General features: G+C 44.6%; 1 protein-coding gene across 1 annotated transcript in view; it reads left to right on the top strand.

Moving 5' to 3' along the window:
* DLG2 (discs large MAGUK scaffold protein 2) overlaps positions 1 to 16,092 on the top strand; it is a 907,935-nt gene that overhangs the window by 633,477 nt on the left and 258,366 nt on the right. The window contains exon 11 of the mRNA XM_081196960.1: positions 15,461 to 15,585. Within this exon, the coding sequence (XP_081053086.1) occupies positions 15,461 to 15,585 (125 nt within the window). The remainder of the gene's footprint in view (positions 1 to 15,460; positions 15,586 to 16,092) is intronic.

Genomic DNA, 16,092 nt, shown 5'->3' on the forward strand with positions numbered 1-16,092 from the left:
TGCCTAGTTAAGATGTCTTCCACTCAACAACCATCCATTCATTTGTTATTGCATTTTTCTTTCACCCTTCCTCGGAGGAGCTCAGGGTGGCAAACGTGGTTTCCCCTCTACATTTTAGCCTCAAAACAACTCCGCGAGTTAGGTTAGGCTTAGATGGGTGACTGGCACAAGGCCACCCTGAGAATTTCGTGGGCTGAGCAGGGATTTGAGTCTCCCCAGTCTATGAATTTCAGTACCAAACATGCACATGTTGTCTTAGTATTAAAAATATCACTTTCAGCATCTTCATGAACTACTCCTGTAGCTACTGACAATAAGCATCCAATCAATATGTTCATCTTTCTTCCCATTCATGTAGCTTGAAATATTGGCAGAGTTCAAATGAGAAGGAGACGTCAGAGGTCAGCATTCTGTTGCTCTGATTTTCTATTTCAAAGCCGCAATTGGCTGAGATTTAACTGCAAAAATAGTTGGGTGCTAGAGGTCCACCTATCTTTTGGAAACACAAGCAGCCAAGAAACACAAGGTGTATTTAAAGAAAAAAACAAAAACCTGTCAGGGGTCTCATGTGATCCAGCCTGCAGAATCCTGTTCTTAGCTTAGTCTTTTAAATGCTTTTTTTTTATAAAAAATTTTTTTATTAAGTTTTCCATTTAACAATCCAATCATATCACATTAATTATTCCAAATTGTACCAATACATATCATAAAGTCCGAATATTTTGCCAAATTATAAATTTTTGCCAAATTATAAATTTAATTTATAAATTATAAATTTTCCCATGCTTCGAGTTCAGTAAGGGTCAAGTCATCTCATATTTCTGCTGCTTTTAGTATTCACCAATCCCATCTTTCGATCTTCTTGTTGTTATCTTTTTTCTTCTTAATGGCCTCTGAGTTGTTTCCACAGGCGAGTTAAAGTAAACATTATTATGCTTCTGTGTGAACTTGGTAAGGCTCTCCCTTTTTTAAAGCTGGTAAGTCTTTTGTTTGCAATAAATCTTGACACACTGATCCATAGTCTATTAAATGCTTTTAGGAGAATTTTATTTCACATCATTGGCTTTACACACACTCTCTCTCAAAGGCAGGCACTTCATACAACTTGGACAATAGCAGCAGCAAAACTCTTTAGGTATAGTTTTGCTTTCCTTAATGGTTCTCTTTGAAGAAGCTTTCTTCAGCATACAGGAAAAAATAATGTGGTTACGTGATGGTCATTCCTGTACTATTGTAAGAAAACCATCCGTCTTAGTTCTGAACTGAGTGTCCAGAGTCTTCTGGGGTCAAGGTTTTTAAAACTGTGCATTCCTCCTTTATTTTATTGATTACGCTCCTGTTTTAAATCACCACTTGCAATGAAGAAAAGGGAATATGTGGTGTTGTTGCTCTCTGTTGCCATGAAAGGGAAGTGGCAATGGTGAGTTGAGGTGCCTGGCTTACAGCACTGCTGCTGAGACACTGTTGCCACCACTGAGCAGGCAGATTGCTTGCTTCTCTATCACGGGAATGTGATGAAAGCCAAGCAGTGGCATAGAATCATAAATTGTAGATGTGGAAGGACCCCAAGGGTCATCTAGTCCAACCTCCTGCAATGCAGGAATCTCAACAAGATCATACATGACAGGTGGCCATCCAATCTCTGCTTAAACACCTCCAAAGAAGGAGAGTCCCAAGGGAGTCTACTGTCAAACTGCTGTCAGAAAGTTCTTCCTGAGGTTTAGTCGGAATCTCCTTTCTTGTAACCTGAATCCATTGGTTTGGGTACTAGCCTCCGGAGCAGGAGAAAACAAGCTTGCTCCAGCCTCCATGTGGCAGCCCTTTAGATATTTCTAGATGGCTATCCCATCTCCTCTCAGTCTCCTCTTTTCCAGGCAATATATACCCAACTACCTCAACCATTCCTCCTGAAGCTTGGTTTCCAGACCCTTGATAATCTTGGTTGCCTTACTATGCACATGTTCCAGCTTGTCAATATCCTTGTTAAATTGTGTTGCCCAGAACTGGACACAGTACTCCAGGTATGGTCTGACCAAGGCAGAATAGAGCGGGACTGTTGCTTCCGTTGATTGGGACACTATGCTGCGGTTGACACAGCCAAGAATAGCATTAGCCTTTTTTGCTGCTGCATCATACTGTTGACTTACATTAAGCTTGTGGTCTACTAAGACCCCTAGATCCTTTTCACATGTACTGCTGGCAGGCTAGGTTAATTTTATATTTATGCAGAACCTTATCTTTGTCCCTACTGAAATTCATTTTGTTGGTTTGGGTCCAGTTCTCCAATCTGTTCAGGTCATCTTGAATCCTGTTTCTGTCTTCAGCAGTATTAGCTACTCCTTCAAGTTTGGTGTCATCCGCAAATGAGCAGAGCTTTACACTACACACTGGAACTCACTGGCACCCTAATTATGCCACGCCTGTCCCCAAACCTCATCTTTTGTATACTGCTTCGGAAGCTTTTGATGACGTATTTTGAAATTTGAAAATACAGGTAACAATGTGGGGTTGGCTGGTTTGGGCATGTGGCCCAGATCTTTGCTCAGCACCGCTTCTATATTTGTCCACCACCTGCAAACAAGTAAGCCAATTACTTGCAGTAAGGGGGAGCAATGACTATCAACAGAGCACAGAAGGCAACTTGATCAGGGCCCTCCAAAATTTAGACCCAATAAGTAGTGCAGTCCAGGGCTGTGTTCTGATGTGAGCACTGGCCTCAGCTGAGATGACAGTACCCTGGACAGCTCCATGGAGGACTCACACTGAGGACTGCATGAAAGCTGAGCTCAGATGTTGCTTCAGAAGTAGCTGTTGGGCTCATATTAAGACTTTGAGTGGTCCTATAGCTCTGTTAAAGAAATGGGAGTGCCTGATCACCTCATCTGTCTCCTGAGAAATCTCTATGTGGGACAAGAAGCTACAGTTAGAACTGGATATGGAACAACTGATTGGTTCAAAATTGGGAAAGGAGTACGGCAAGGCTGTATATCGTCTCCCTGCTTATTTAACTTATATGCAGAATTCATCATGCGAAAGGCTGGGCTGGATGAATCCCAAACCGGAATTAAGATTGCCGGAAGAAATATCAACAACCTCAGATATTCAGATGACACAGCCTTGATGGCAGAAAGTGAGGAAGAATTAAAGAACCTTTTAATGAGGGTGAAAGAGGAGAGCGCAAAATATGGTCTGAAGCTCAACATCAAAAAAACGAAGATCGTGGCCACTGGGCCCATCACCTTCTGGCAAATAGAAGGGGAAGAAATGGAGGCAGTGAGAGATTTTACTTTCTTGGGCTCCATGATCACTGCAGATGGTGACAGCAGTCACGAAATTAAAAGACGCCTGCTCCTTGGGAGAAAGGCGATGGCAAACCTAGACAACATCTTAAAAAGCAGAGACATCACCTTGCCAACAAAGGTCTGTATAGTAAAAGCCATGGTTTTCCCGGTAGTGATGTATGGAAGTGAGAGCTGGACCATAAAGAAGGCTGATTGCCGAAGAATTGATGCTTTTGAATTATGGTGCTGGAGGAGACTCTTGAGAGTCCCATGGACTGCAAGAAGATCAAACCGATCCATTCTGAAGGAAATCAGCCCTGAGTGCTCACTGGAAGGACAGATCCTGAAGCTGAGGCTCCAATACTTTGGCCACCTCATGAGAAGAGGAGACTCCCTGGAAAAGACCCTGATGCTGGGAAAGATTGAGGGCGCAAGGAGAAGGGGACGACAGAGGATGAGATGGTTGGATAGTGTTCTCGAAGCTACAAGCATGAGTCTGACCAAACTGCGGGAGGCAGTGGAAGATAGGAGTGCCTGGCATGCTCTGGTCCAAGGGGTCACGAAGAGTCGGACACGACTAAACAACAACAACAAATAGCTCTGTTCTGTATGTAACTCCACTTTTATGGAATTGTAAACTTGGAAGGGATCCCAAGGAACATCTAGTCCAACTCCCTGCAATGCAGGAATAGTCCCAACTCTACCTGGGGACTGAACCTGAGACCTTCTGCATGCAAGGCAGGTGTTCTACCACTGAGCTATTGCCTCTTGATTTAAAGGGATCAAACTTTCTCCTGTAGACTGTGCATCAATGGAGCTGGGGAGAGTCTGGTTGAACTTGGACTTGTAAGATAAAGTCCTCAGAGTCAGAGGAGGTAACAAGGCTACTGGACTCTTCTTGCAAAAGTACTTAAAGTGCTTCTGGGGCAGCCCCTGCCCCTGTGAATCCCTGGCCTCATCCCCTGAAGAAGAAGAATCTGTCCCCAAGGTCATAGCAGGTAGGTGTGTTAGTTCCAAGGTGACAGTCTGAAGGAAAGGAGCTGGATCTAAGCCTGTCAGGGGTCCTTTCACAACAAAGCAAGTGGCAGTGACTGGATAATGCTCTAGTTAGGCCTGGTGGAATTGGATCAGTTCTCAGGGTCAGCTAGCTAAGTCAGGCCTAGATGGCACCTCTGAAAAATGCAGTTCAGCACTCAAAGCACAAAAATGTGCTCCTGCCATCAGCAAGATCCTCGCTGCATAGAATCCCAGTTTGAGACCCATCCTGGCATCTACGATCTGAAGTTGCTCCTACCCTTCCCATTAGGCTCAATATCTTGCCTTATCAGCATCACCCTCCCTTAAATATTATCATATAGTATCTGAAAACTTACTTTTCCCCCCCGCATGGATTTGCTAAGCACCAGCTGGGTGGATCTTGACAGAACTTTCGACAGATGGCTTTTGGAACTGCCTTTTACTTTTGGCATTTCAGACCTGGGCACATCTGTGGGAGCTGCGGCTGATTCAGTCACTTTCAGAGTTCTCAAGCTCTTTTCTTCCCTTTCCCCCTCCTCCCTCAGAAACCCCACATTAGTTGCAATTATCAAAAGTAGCTGGTAACGCAGATGCTAATTGGCGTAAGCGGCTCTGTCCTTTTTCCTTGATGCATTTGGGGCTTTTCTGAGAACGCTCTGCAAAGAGCCTGGGAGATTTAAAGGTTACAATTAAAGATGCTGCGGTAATTTTCCAGGTTACGATTACCGAAGCAGATATTGTTGGTTCTGCTGCTGCGCGCAATTATCCCAAAACTTCTTTTATATCTAATTTTCTCCCGTTTGCTTTTTGCCGGGGTGGGGAATTGGCAGCTGAATACACAAGTTCTTTCTCAAGGGCATGGAGAAGGGAGTGAAACTTCACACTCTGAGCGGGAAGGGAGGCGGGTTCGGGGGCAGCTAACCCAGTCACTCCTTTGGTCTTTACCATTGGAACCAAGTGGATGATGATAATAATAATAATAATAATAATAATAATAATAATAATAATAATAATAAATTTATTACTTATACCCCACCCATCTGGCCATGTCTCCCCAGCCACTCTGGGTGGCTTCCAACAGTATATTGAAAACACAATAAAAGATCAAACATTAAAAGCTTCCTTAAACAGGGCTGCCTTCAGATGTCTTCTAAAAGTCATATAGTTGTTTATTTCCTTGACATCTGAAGGGATGGCGTTACACAGGGCGCCACTACCGAAAAGGCCCTCTGCCTGGTTCCCTGTAACCTTACTTCTCGCAGTGAGGGAACCACCAGAAGGCCCTTGGCGCTGGACCTCAGTGTCTGGGCAGAATAATGGGGGTGGAGACGCTCCTTCAGGTATACAGGACCGAGGCCATTTAGGGCTTTAAAAGTGAGCACCAACACTTTGAATTGTTCTCGGAAACATACTGGGAGTCAATGTAGGTCTCTCAGGACCGGTGTTATATGGTCTCGGTGGCCGCTCCTGGTCACCAGTCTGGCTACCACATTCTGGATTAGTTGTAGTTTCTGGGTCACCTTCAAAGGTAGCCCCATGGACAGTGCATTGCAGTAGTAGGATTTCTTTATTCCCTTGCTGCCTCCACTATATAACCATTTAATGGTGCTGTACTAGATGGGCTGTTGATTTGCTGCTGTAGGGCTCCCCTTACATGCTTACTCAATGGGCCAGGAGGTTTTCTGTACTGTGCAGATTGGGAAGTGTAAGAATTAAGTGTGGAGTCAATAACAGACTAAAACAGTGTAGGTTTTTACCAGATATTTTTGTAAGGCAGCAATGTGAATGGTTTTTGTGAAGATGTTTTTATACCTATATAACATTCTGGGCATGGGATGCAGGTGGCACTGTGGTCTAAACCACTGAGCCTTGGACTTGCCGATCGGAAGGTTGGCGGTTCGAATCCCCACGGCGGGGTGAGCTCCTGTTGATCTGTCCCTGCTCCTGCCAACCTAGCAGTTCAAAAGCATGTCAAAGTGCAAGTAGATAAATAGGTACCACTCCGGCGGGAAGGTAAATGGCGTTTTTGTCCACTGGTCTGGTTTCCCCAGAAGCGGCTTAGTCATGCTGGCCACATGACCCAGAAAAACTGTCTACGGACAAACGGCGGCTCCCTCGGCCAGTAAAGTGAGATTAGTGCCGCAACCCCAGAGTTGTTTGCGACTGGACTTAACTGTCAGGGGTCCTTTACCTTTACCTTTTTAACATCCTGGGCACCACCATTTAAGAAGGATGTTGACAAGCTGGAACATGTGCAGAGGAGGGGATGATCAAGGGTCTGGAAAACAAGCCTTCTGAGGAACGGTTGAAGGAGCTGGGTATGTTTAGCCTGGAAAAGAGCAGACTAAGAGGAGATATGATAGCCATCTTCCAAAATCTTTAGGGCTGTCACATAAAAGACAGTACAAGCTTGTTTTCTCCTGCTTTGGTGGGTGGGGCTTGATCCAAATGCTTCAAATTGCAAGAAAGGAGATTCTTACTAAACATCAGGAAAAACTTTCTGACAGTAAGAGCTGTTTGAGACAGGAACAGTCACCCCTCAGGAGGTTGTGGTCTCTCCTTCCTTGGAGGTTTTTAAGCAGAGGTTGGATGGCCATCTGTCATGGATGCTTTAGCTGAGATTCCTGCATTGCATTGGAGTAGATGACCCCTAGGATCCTTTCAAACTCTACATTTATATGATTCTATATATGTTCTTCATTGAAAAATAAAAAGTACATAATTACGAGTGCACAAAGTAAGATAAGATGCAAAAAAGAAGAAATAGCACCCATGTAGAAAACTGTGTTTTTGTGGGAGTGGAGAGAAACTGTTTTTAAACAGTTTTAACAGATAGCCAGTAGTACAAATGAAAATGACCTCGTAAAATGCACTCATCTATCTTGACTGTTCTCCTGCTATACTTAGCAGTGCATCAATTTCCATTTTCCACAGTTCTGCTCCTCGAGTTTGGATCCACTGGTGTTTTTTTTTAGTGATTTCTGCTTTCTCCAGCAGTGCAGCTATCTTTCTGAGTACAGCACATAAGTATTTATTTTGTTCTTGGCATGAAACTTCACAGTGGTTTAATGTTGTGACTGTGCATTTAATGTTTAATAAACCTTTTATATTGCCATCATTGGTGAATGGAAACAGTAGGCTAGTAAATCCACAGGTAGATCTGCTATAGATGCCAACATCTGTTTACCCTAATTCTGTAGCAGGGGTATCTGGAAAAACAGGTTTGTTTTAAGTTGAGTATGTAGTGATGACAAAATCATAGTGTGGTAATAAAATCCTGGACCCATAAAGAAGGCTGATCGCCAAAGAATTGATGCTTTTGAATTATGGTGTTGGAGGAGACTCTAAGAGTCCCATGGACTGCAAGAAGATCAAACCTCTCCATTCTGAAGGAAATCAGCCCTGAGTGCTCATTGGAAGGACAGATCATGAAGCTGAGGCTCCAATACTTTGGCCACCTCATGAGAAGAGAATACTCCCTGGAAAAGACCCTGATGTTGGGAAAGATTGAGGGCACAAGAAGAAGGGGACGACAGAGGATGAGATGGTTGGACAGTGTTATCGAAGCGACTAACATGAGTTTGACCAAAGTGCGGGAGGCAGTGGAAGACAGGAGTGCCTGGCGTGCTCTGGTCCATGGGGTCACGAAGAGTCAGACACGACTAAACAACTGAACAACAAAATAAAATCCTAGAGTGCAATGCTATTCATACTTACCCTACAGAAATGGTGGGTATATAAAAGACCCATATAGGATTGTATTGTTAGATAACGAGAGATGGACACATGTATGAAATTAAGTTACAAAAGAAAATGACTCATCTGCTGATTGTGCATATTTCTCAGACCTTTAAGGGAAAGTATTCCATGGACCTTTTGAATAGTATTCAGTGGTAAGAAATTAGCAGTGGATCCAGCTGATACTTCATTTCTCTGCTACCAGCCACAAAGACACTCAGCTGCAACTGCAAATGTACCAAGAGATTACCTTCAACTGATTGCCTGCCCTACTTTTTTCCACACTGCTTGGTTGCTTGCAATTTTACAGTTGCAGGTGTACGGCTAATTCCTGGTTTAGAGAGGCATAGTATTAATCACTCTCACTTCACCCCTGAACAAGAGGGTGATTCTAGGCTATTTAAATGTTTAATTTAGAGAGAGAAATTGTTGAGCTTTACAACACCATTCATGTAAATGGTGCTTCACGGCATAAGCATAAAAATAGAGGTCACCACCTAAAGGATCGTTGCCATCAGATGTATTAGTGTGGAAGAGCTAATAGGAATGACCGTGCAATCCTATGCTCATTTACTCAGAAGTAAGGGCCACTGGGTTCAGTGAGGCTTCCTTTCAGGGAAGCGTGCATAGGATTGGAGCTCGGATCAATCCATTTTTCCCTTGTATACATTTTATACGTCCCTGGTGGCTTCTTGCAAACAAACAGAAAAAACATGACACTGAACAATGACATCAAATGGAGTAAACTGTGAAATAAAGGAAGCATGCAGAATGGCTAAAAGTCAACAAAGCATTATCAACCCTGCAAGGTAAAAAAAGACTTCCTAATAATAATAACAAATATTTCATAGAATCATAGAATCATAGAATCATAGAGTTGGAAGAGACCACAAGGGCCATCGAGTCCAACCCCCTGCCAAGCAGGAAAATATTTGTCAGCAAAGAGAAGGGAGTGAGATTTCTGTTGCAGGCATAGGCAAACTTGGCCCTCCAGCTGTTTTGGGACTACAGTTCCCATCATCTCTGACCACTGGTCCTGTTAGCTAGGGATGATGGGAGTTTTGGTCCCAAAACATCTGGATGCCTGCCTCATAGGCCTCATCTCCTGTCCTAGCCAATGTGGCACCCGGAAGTTGTTGGACTACAACTCCCATCATCCCTGACCATTTGCCATGCTGACTGGGACAACTAGGGCACCTCCAAGTTAGATTAATCACTTAAAACCAGCCTTAATCAACTAAAACGTTGCCCACTTTTAGGCAGCAGGGTTTTTTTAAAAAAAGAAAGGAAGAAGAAAAAATGTAATTATTTTTAATGTGAGTACTGGCAGGCAGTGATGGCCACCAACTTGGGTGGCTTTAAAAGAGCTTTAGACAAATTCATAGAGGAAAGGCTATCAACAGCTAGCAGACTCTTCTTACATTCATCTGATAAAACTGCATGATCACTACCCTCTTAAGTGTCCTTCTCTCTTCTCTCATACAATGGAAGAATGCTTCTTCTTAAACTGCAACCCTAGGCACACTTACTTAAGATGAACTTTTTAAACATAAACAAAACGCAGCCCAGAATATGCACCCACCACCCTAAAGATTGTGCTGAGCTGATGGGCAATGTGCTTTAACTACCAGCAGGTAGGTATATCTAGTGCCTGTTTGGTATACCTGGGGGAGGTGCAGTTTGATCTCTCGAGGTGCTGAGCACTCTAAAAAGTTTAACTGGTACTAATTATGAGCCAGGGAAGGCTGCTGAGTGCACATTCAGCTTCCAAAGAACATTGCAGGATGGGGGCCAAAATATAGCACGAATGAGTCCTAATTGGCTTATATAAGTGTTCCTTGGAGCCTGAAGAGCATACAATCAAGACCTGGCTAGCTGATTGTGCAGGGTTCCAAATCGCAGGAAGAACCTATTTAGATACAGCAGCTTTTTCTTTTCAGACATCCCACCTCTGCTTGATGCATGGGCAGCAATAGGGATGGACAAATTTCAGTTCCTCTCAAGTTTCCACTTTTTAAAGCCTTAAGTTTAGTTCACTGCAAAGTTGTTCTTCCCAATATACAGTCATACCTCGGGCTACAGGCGCTTCAGGTTGTGTTGTGTTTTTTTGGGTTATGGATTGCTGAAACATGGAAGTACCGGAACGGGTTACTTCTGGGTTTCAGTGGTCACGAATGCGTAGAAGCGCCAAATTGCAACCCGCATGTGCGCAGATATGCTGATGCGGGTTGCGAATGCTGCGGGTTGCAAACGTGCATCCCGCACGGATCACGTTTGCAACCCAAGCATCCACTGTAATCAGTTACATTTTCATGAGTACAGTGGTACCTCAGGTTACATACGCTTCAGGTTACAGACTCCGCTAACCCAGAAATAGTGCTTCAGGTTAAGAACTTTGCTTCAGGATGAGAACAGAAATTGTGCTCTGGCGGCACGGTGGCAGCGGGAGGCCCCATTAGCTAAAGTGGTGCTTCAGGTTAAGAACAGTTTCAGGTTAAGAACAGACCTCCGGAACGAATTAAGTACTTAACCCGAGGTACCACTGTATATGCTTTTTGCACACATTGTATTAAAAAAACCCCAAGCATTTTTAAACACAGCACAGAAGTTGGAGAAGTGCAAATTTTGAGCCCTGGCTGTGTTTTGGTTCCCTATCTCTGTGCTAAGATTTGCTTTTACGGTTGAAGGAGCCGGGTAGGTTTATCCCTGAAAAGAGGAGACTGAGAGAAGATATGATAGCCATCTTCAAATATCTGAAGGGCTGTCACATGGAAGATGGAGCGTGCTTGTTTTCTCCTGCTCTGGAGGGTAGGACTCGAATCAGTGGCTTCAAGTTAGAAGAAAGGAGAATCTGACTCAACATATGGAAAAGCTTTCTGACAGTAAGAGCTGTTTGACAGTGGAATGGACTCCCTCGGAATGTTGTGGATTTTCCTTCCTTGGAGGTTTATAAGCAGAGGTTGAATGGCCATCTGTCATGGATGCTTTAGCTGAGATTCCAGCATTGCAGGGGGTTGGACTAGATGACCTTCAGGGTCCCTTCTAACTCTACAGCTCTACGATTCTTTGAAGAAACCATTAGGTAAATTCTTGGCTAAACCAAGTCAAGCAGCATCATTAAAAATAACAAGTGATTCAGGAGCACAACAAGCTGGTTTGAGAGGGGTAGAGTATTAATAGCAGAAATGCTTGCTCAATTTCTTTATAGATATACACATATGTCGATGCATAAGAAGCACATCAATAATGCAGCTTTTATTTCCCAAGCTATGTATGGGAAATCCGTCAATATTACAAATGACTTCAGTAAACTGTCCCCTGGAAGCCAATGTCTCTCCTATTGATCTAAAAAATGCAAAAGTTCAATTAGACACTGAGAACGAGCATCCTTGGAGCTAAGCTCTCAAAGTCATGTAAAAATAAATTCATTTTCAGATCATGTTAATAGAGCAGGGATGAGAGTCAAGGGATGGAGCAAGTTATTGCTACGATTCAATAGGCAGTTAAAGCGCCATTGATGATGGAGATTATTCAGCAGTTTGCTGCGGCTATTAAAGTCTCCTTCTCCCCTGAGTTGGTTGCATTGACCGCAGTGTAACGTACATAGAGTAATGTTAAGTGCTGTTCGGATCTGAGCCACACAGTTTTGAGATGCAATGAGCATTCAATTTCAGTGCTTGTCTACTTTGATATTTTTTGCTTTCACAGCACCTAAATGCAAACACATTTAGTCAAAGACCATGGCTGATTTCCTATTGTTGTTGCCAGTGTTGAAGAGACCATCCTCACATTTTCTCTCACACGTGTACTCTTCTTAACTGACTGGTGTTTTAATGAGGCGGCTTCCATTTGTGAATGAAGGGAAAGGGGTGGAATTCTCCACACAAGAAACACCCACTAAATATAACTTTGAGCAGGAGTGTGTGTGTTCTTCAAGGCCACAATAGGGCAATGGGACAAAACCTACACTTAAAGGCATTTTTGTCAGGTGTTGTAACTATGGATAAAGGAGAAATTTGATCCAGTTCACATTTGAAGAGGGGCTGTTACAGTTTGCGCTTTCCAAAGCATTACACAAACCATCGCACAGCCACCCTTGAAAGCTTGCATTTTGTCATAGGGGCCACATTATCCAGCACCCATCCTGAGGAAAGGTGTCTATCGCAAATGCAGTCAAGTTTTAACAGTCCTTGTGCCTTCGTGACCAATCCTCGGAGATTTTTCTCTCGTTTAGGAAGCAGGCTGAGTAATTGATTGGGGAGAGGGAGCGTGCGTTGTAAATGTAAAGCCTTATAAACAGCAACATTGGGCCCTGAACTGCAATCTGTTTGATCAATGGCATTTACTTAGAGGTGGGGAAAGGGCTCCCGCTGTGATGGAATGGAACGATCCCTTTTGCATGTGCCTCACACACAAAAACGGTCTCCTAGAAGCAAGGATGGAGCACAGAGGAAGGATGCGAGAATTTGTTTGAAACCTTCTGAAATGTGTTATTGTCATGGACTGGTTGGACAGAAATGAATGGTGGGAGGAACCAGCTGGGAAACCATCAAGGGAAGAAGGATCAGAGCCCGCGGAATAGTGGGGAAAGAGGTGTAGTGGGTGGGGAGGCTGGCAGGCTGTCGCCCCAGGTGCAGTGTTTTTTGGGGTTGCATTTCTCACAGCACCCTGCCCTGTCGTGTTGCATCCTTCTCACAGCACGCTCTAGCTGGAGGGCACCTTGAGAAGGACTCAACAGCTCACAGTACCCTGCAGCCCCAGCCCTGCTACTTCCTTCTCACCCAGCCTTCCACCTGATGTGCACACCCCGACTTCCAGCCCCTACTCAAATTTTGGGCTGTTTTCTAGTTTGTCTCAGTGCCTTTTATTTCGTCAAGGACTGCAGCGACTCTGCCATTACCTTTGTGTTCACGTTCCCCAATTTATCCAAAGAAGAAAGAAAGCTAAACTTGTGTGTGTGATCTAACAATGCCTTGTCGGCGGATGTGTTCAACGGCGGAACAAGCCAGTGCAACAGCCTTGATGGACTCTGTTGCTTGGGTCAAGGTTTCCAGGAGGATTAATTACTAGCAATTTACAGGATCTTGGAGTGCCAGCAAGGGGTTCTGACCCTTTCCTTTGAAATGTTGCCCCTAGGGGGACAGCGATGGAATAGACTTCACAGTGCTGCTGGCCCGCAGCTCCAGTTAAATTTTAGGAGACGGCAATGATTCACTCTGGGAAAGCTTACGGCTTGCTTCCCCCCACCAATCTGCATCATAACTTGCAAATGAATCATAACCTTGCAATAATTAAAACAAAAACGATAATGTTGTGATTAAAACAGCCACCATCACATACATGCCAGCAAAATGCTAAAAGAGGACCCTGCTTTCACTGCTACCTGAATTTTGCCCTATAAGGATGAAGGGTGTGTACAGCCCCATCCCCATATCCACCCCACGGCTCTGATCATGCCCCGCCCCCAGTTAGGAACCACCTGCAGCACCTCAGCTTTTGTCCTGAATTAGTTCAGGGGTGGGGTTAATGTTTAATTAGGGCAAAACCCTAATTAAACATATGTTGCTGAGGTGGGAGGGGTGGGGGAGGAGATGCTGGAGTTCAGTTCTGAGGGGGCTCCTTCAAAGTTGCTCATGCAAGTGAGCACCCCACAGGATCTGTGCCTTGTGTCAACAGCTGTTGAGCAGACAGAGCAATTCTGTGGGGTGGAGCATCAGGCAGGAAGGAGAATCAGGTAGCGTCAGGCTTTTACCTTCTCCTGAAAAGATGCAGCCAGTTGTTAGGTAGGCCTCAGCTTATTGGTGGATTTTCTTGCCAGATGCTCCACCCTGTGAAAGCCCCAGAATGCTCAGCAACATTCCAGCTGACCCATAGCAATCCATGGCTGTCTCAGCCTGACACCCAAATATCCCTCCTAGAAAGTCAAGTTTGGGCTTGGGACTCATAAGAACCCATTGCACACCCCTAGTAAGAATGTAAGAACAGCCCTTTGTAGAGAAGGCCAAAGGTCCATCTAGTCCACCAGCCTGCAAAAAGGACCAGACTGCAACTTCACTCTCCCTGCTTGTGATGCCAAGACACCACCATGCTCAGTTCAGAAGCAGGGACAAAACCACCACAATGAAAAATGCTGCTAACCAGAAAACTGGTGTTTTGAGCCAACCCAGGGATTGTCTGCGGCAGGGTTCATGCATTGTAAGGAGCTGAGTTAGATGGCCCTTGGGGTCCCTTCCAACTCTGATTGGGGGGACTTTGAGCAAGATGTCCTCACTGAGCCCCCATCGATGAATTGTCCCACCCTGGTTGCTCTTTCTCTGAGCCCAACACTCAGCCGCCTAAAGAGAGAGAGGTGCCAAGTGAGTGAATGGAGATGACTTCTTAATCATATCACCACTCATTTGGTTTGAGATGACAGGCAAGTTTGAAGGACCAGCAAGGTGCGGCAGCAGGACCCTTCAGGGACATAGGTGCCCATTTCCCCAACCCTTCGGGGACATAGGTGCCCATTTCCCCAACCCTTCAGGACATAGGTGCCCATTTCCCCAACCCTTCAGGGACATAGGTGCCCATTTCCCCAACCCTTCGGGGATATAGGTACCCATTTTTCCAACCCCTGTCACCAACACCAACTGAAGTCCTCAGCTCAAGCCATATAGGAAGCTGAGGTCCCTGTGGAATTCTACCATGTCTCTTCAAAGGAGCATTTATTGTAACCAAAGCAATTTAGCAAACTGTTGAGGATTTCTTTCTTTTCTTTAGGAAGCTTTTGAAAATAGCATTGAAGAGATGCCATTTATCTTAGTAAAGAGAAGGGATGTTTTGCAATGACAAAATAAGCTTGGGTTGTTAAAGTGGTGTGCGTTAAAGGCATCTTCTGCCAAGGCAGCATAGCTCTTTAGCAAATGGGGAATGAATCGATAACACAGCACTTAAAATTCTGTGGGCAGAGTCTGCTCTTCCCTCTGAAATTTACTGGTGTTTGGATTGCAAGGCTGAGTGCCATTTCCCACCGCCACCCTGCGAGCTTTGCTTTTATACAGGCAGGCACTTTGAGTCTAATGTTTTAAGTTAACAGTCATATTTGTGTAGTTGAGGCTAAGGTTGGCTGGTGCCCATTGGGACTAGTAGGGCAGGAGCCCAAACAGTAGGTGGAGCCAGAGACAAAGACAGGCAGAGCTAACTAATTCTTTTTATATATAAAAAGAATTATATATTCTTTATGGACAAAGGCAACAGGCTGCGATGCCTCCTGGGTTTGTAAGCAGGAAGGCTGGCAGGTGGAGGTCGGCTCAGGTCAGATTAGAGTCGATGATACAGCACCCCACTTGGACCAGCCTTCACTGGTTGAGAACGATCGTCCACCTATAACAGACAATAATTTTATTTTCTTCTCCCCCCCCCCCCGTCCTTGTTATTTCCTTTAGGGAAATTCTGGCCTGGGTTTCAGCATTGCTGGAGGAACAGACAACCCACACATTGGGGATGATCCTGGGATATTTATTACTAAGATTATACCAGGAGGAGCTGCAGCAGAGGACGGAAGACTCAGGTAAATTTATGCATTTGTTGTCTAAAATGTGTGCCCAATATTTGGGTCTGTCCTGGGGGGAAAGCCTGGTGCTGTTGCAGGAAGGGAGGTTGAAAAGGCTTGAGCCAATGACAAAGCCAACTAATTCTAGGTTTATCCCACTCCTCCTCCTCCATGAGTTCTACAAGGGGTAAAAGTAAGGGCTTTTCTCCATGACCCTTGAAAATGTGTTATTTTCCCACATGTGTTTTATGCATTACTTGTGCATTGAAGCATTGAAGTGAGGGGCAGATAGGGCTCATCAACCTGGAAAGGTAGCCCTTATAGGAGAAGGAAAACACTGATCCTAAAACTCCTCTGCCTTGCAGGACATCTTTAGAGGAAGAAAGGGCTAAGGAGTAAACCCCAAATAAATCCTAAGTGGAGTCCCTAAGACGGTTGGATGCTGCCCTGTACGTCTCCTTCTGGCAACTCCTGCATCCAAGCTGGTGTCAAATACATCGCCCTGCTCTCCTCTGGACCACATCA

Source organism: Podarcis bocagei, assembly GCF_964188305.1.
Source record: "Podarcis bocagei genome assembly, chromosome: 6".
Classification (NCBI taxonomy): domain Eukaryota; kingdom Metazoa; phylum Chordata; class Lepidosauria; order Squamata; family Lacertidae; genus Podarcis; species Podarcis bocagei.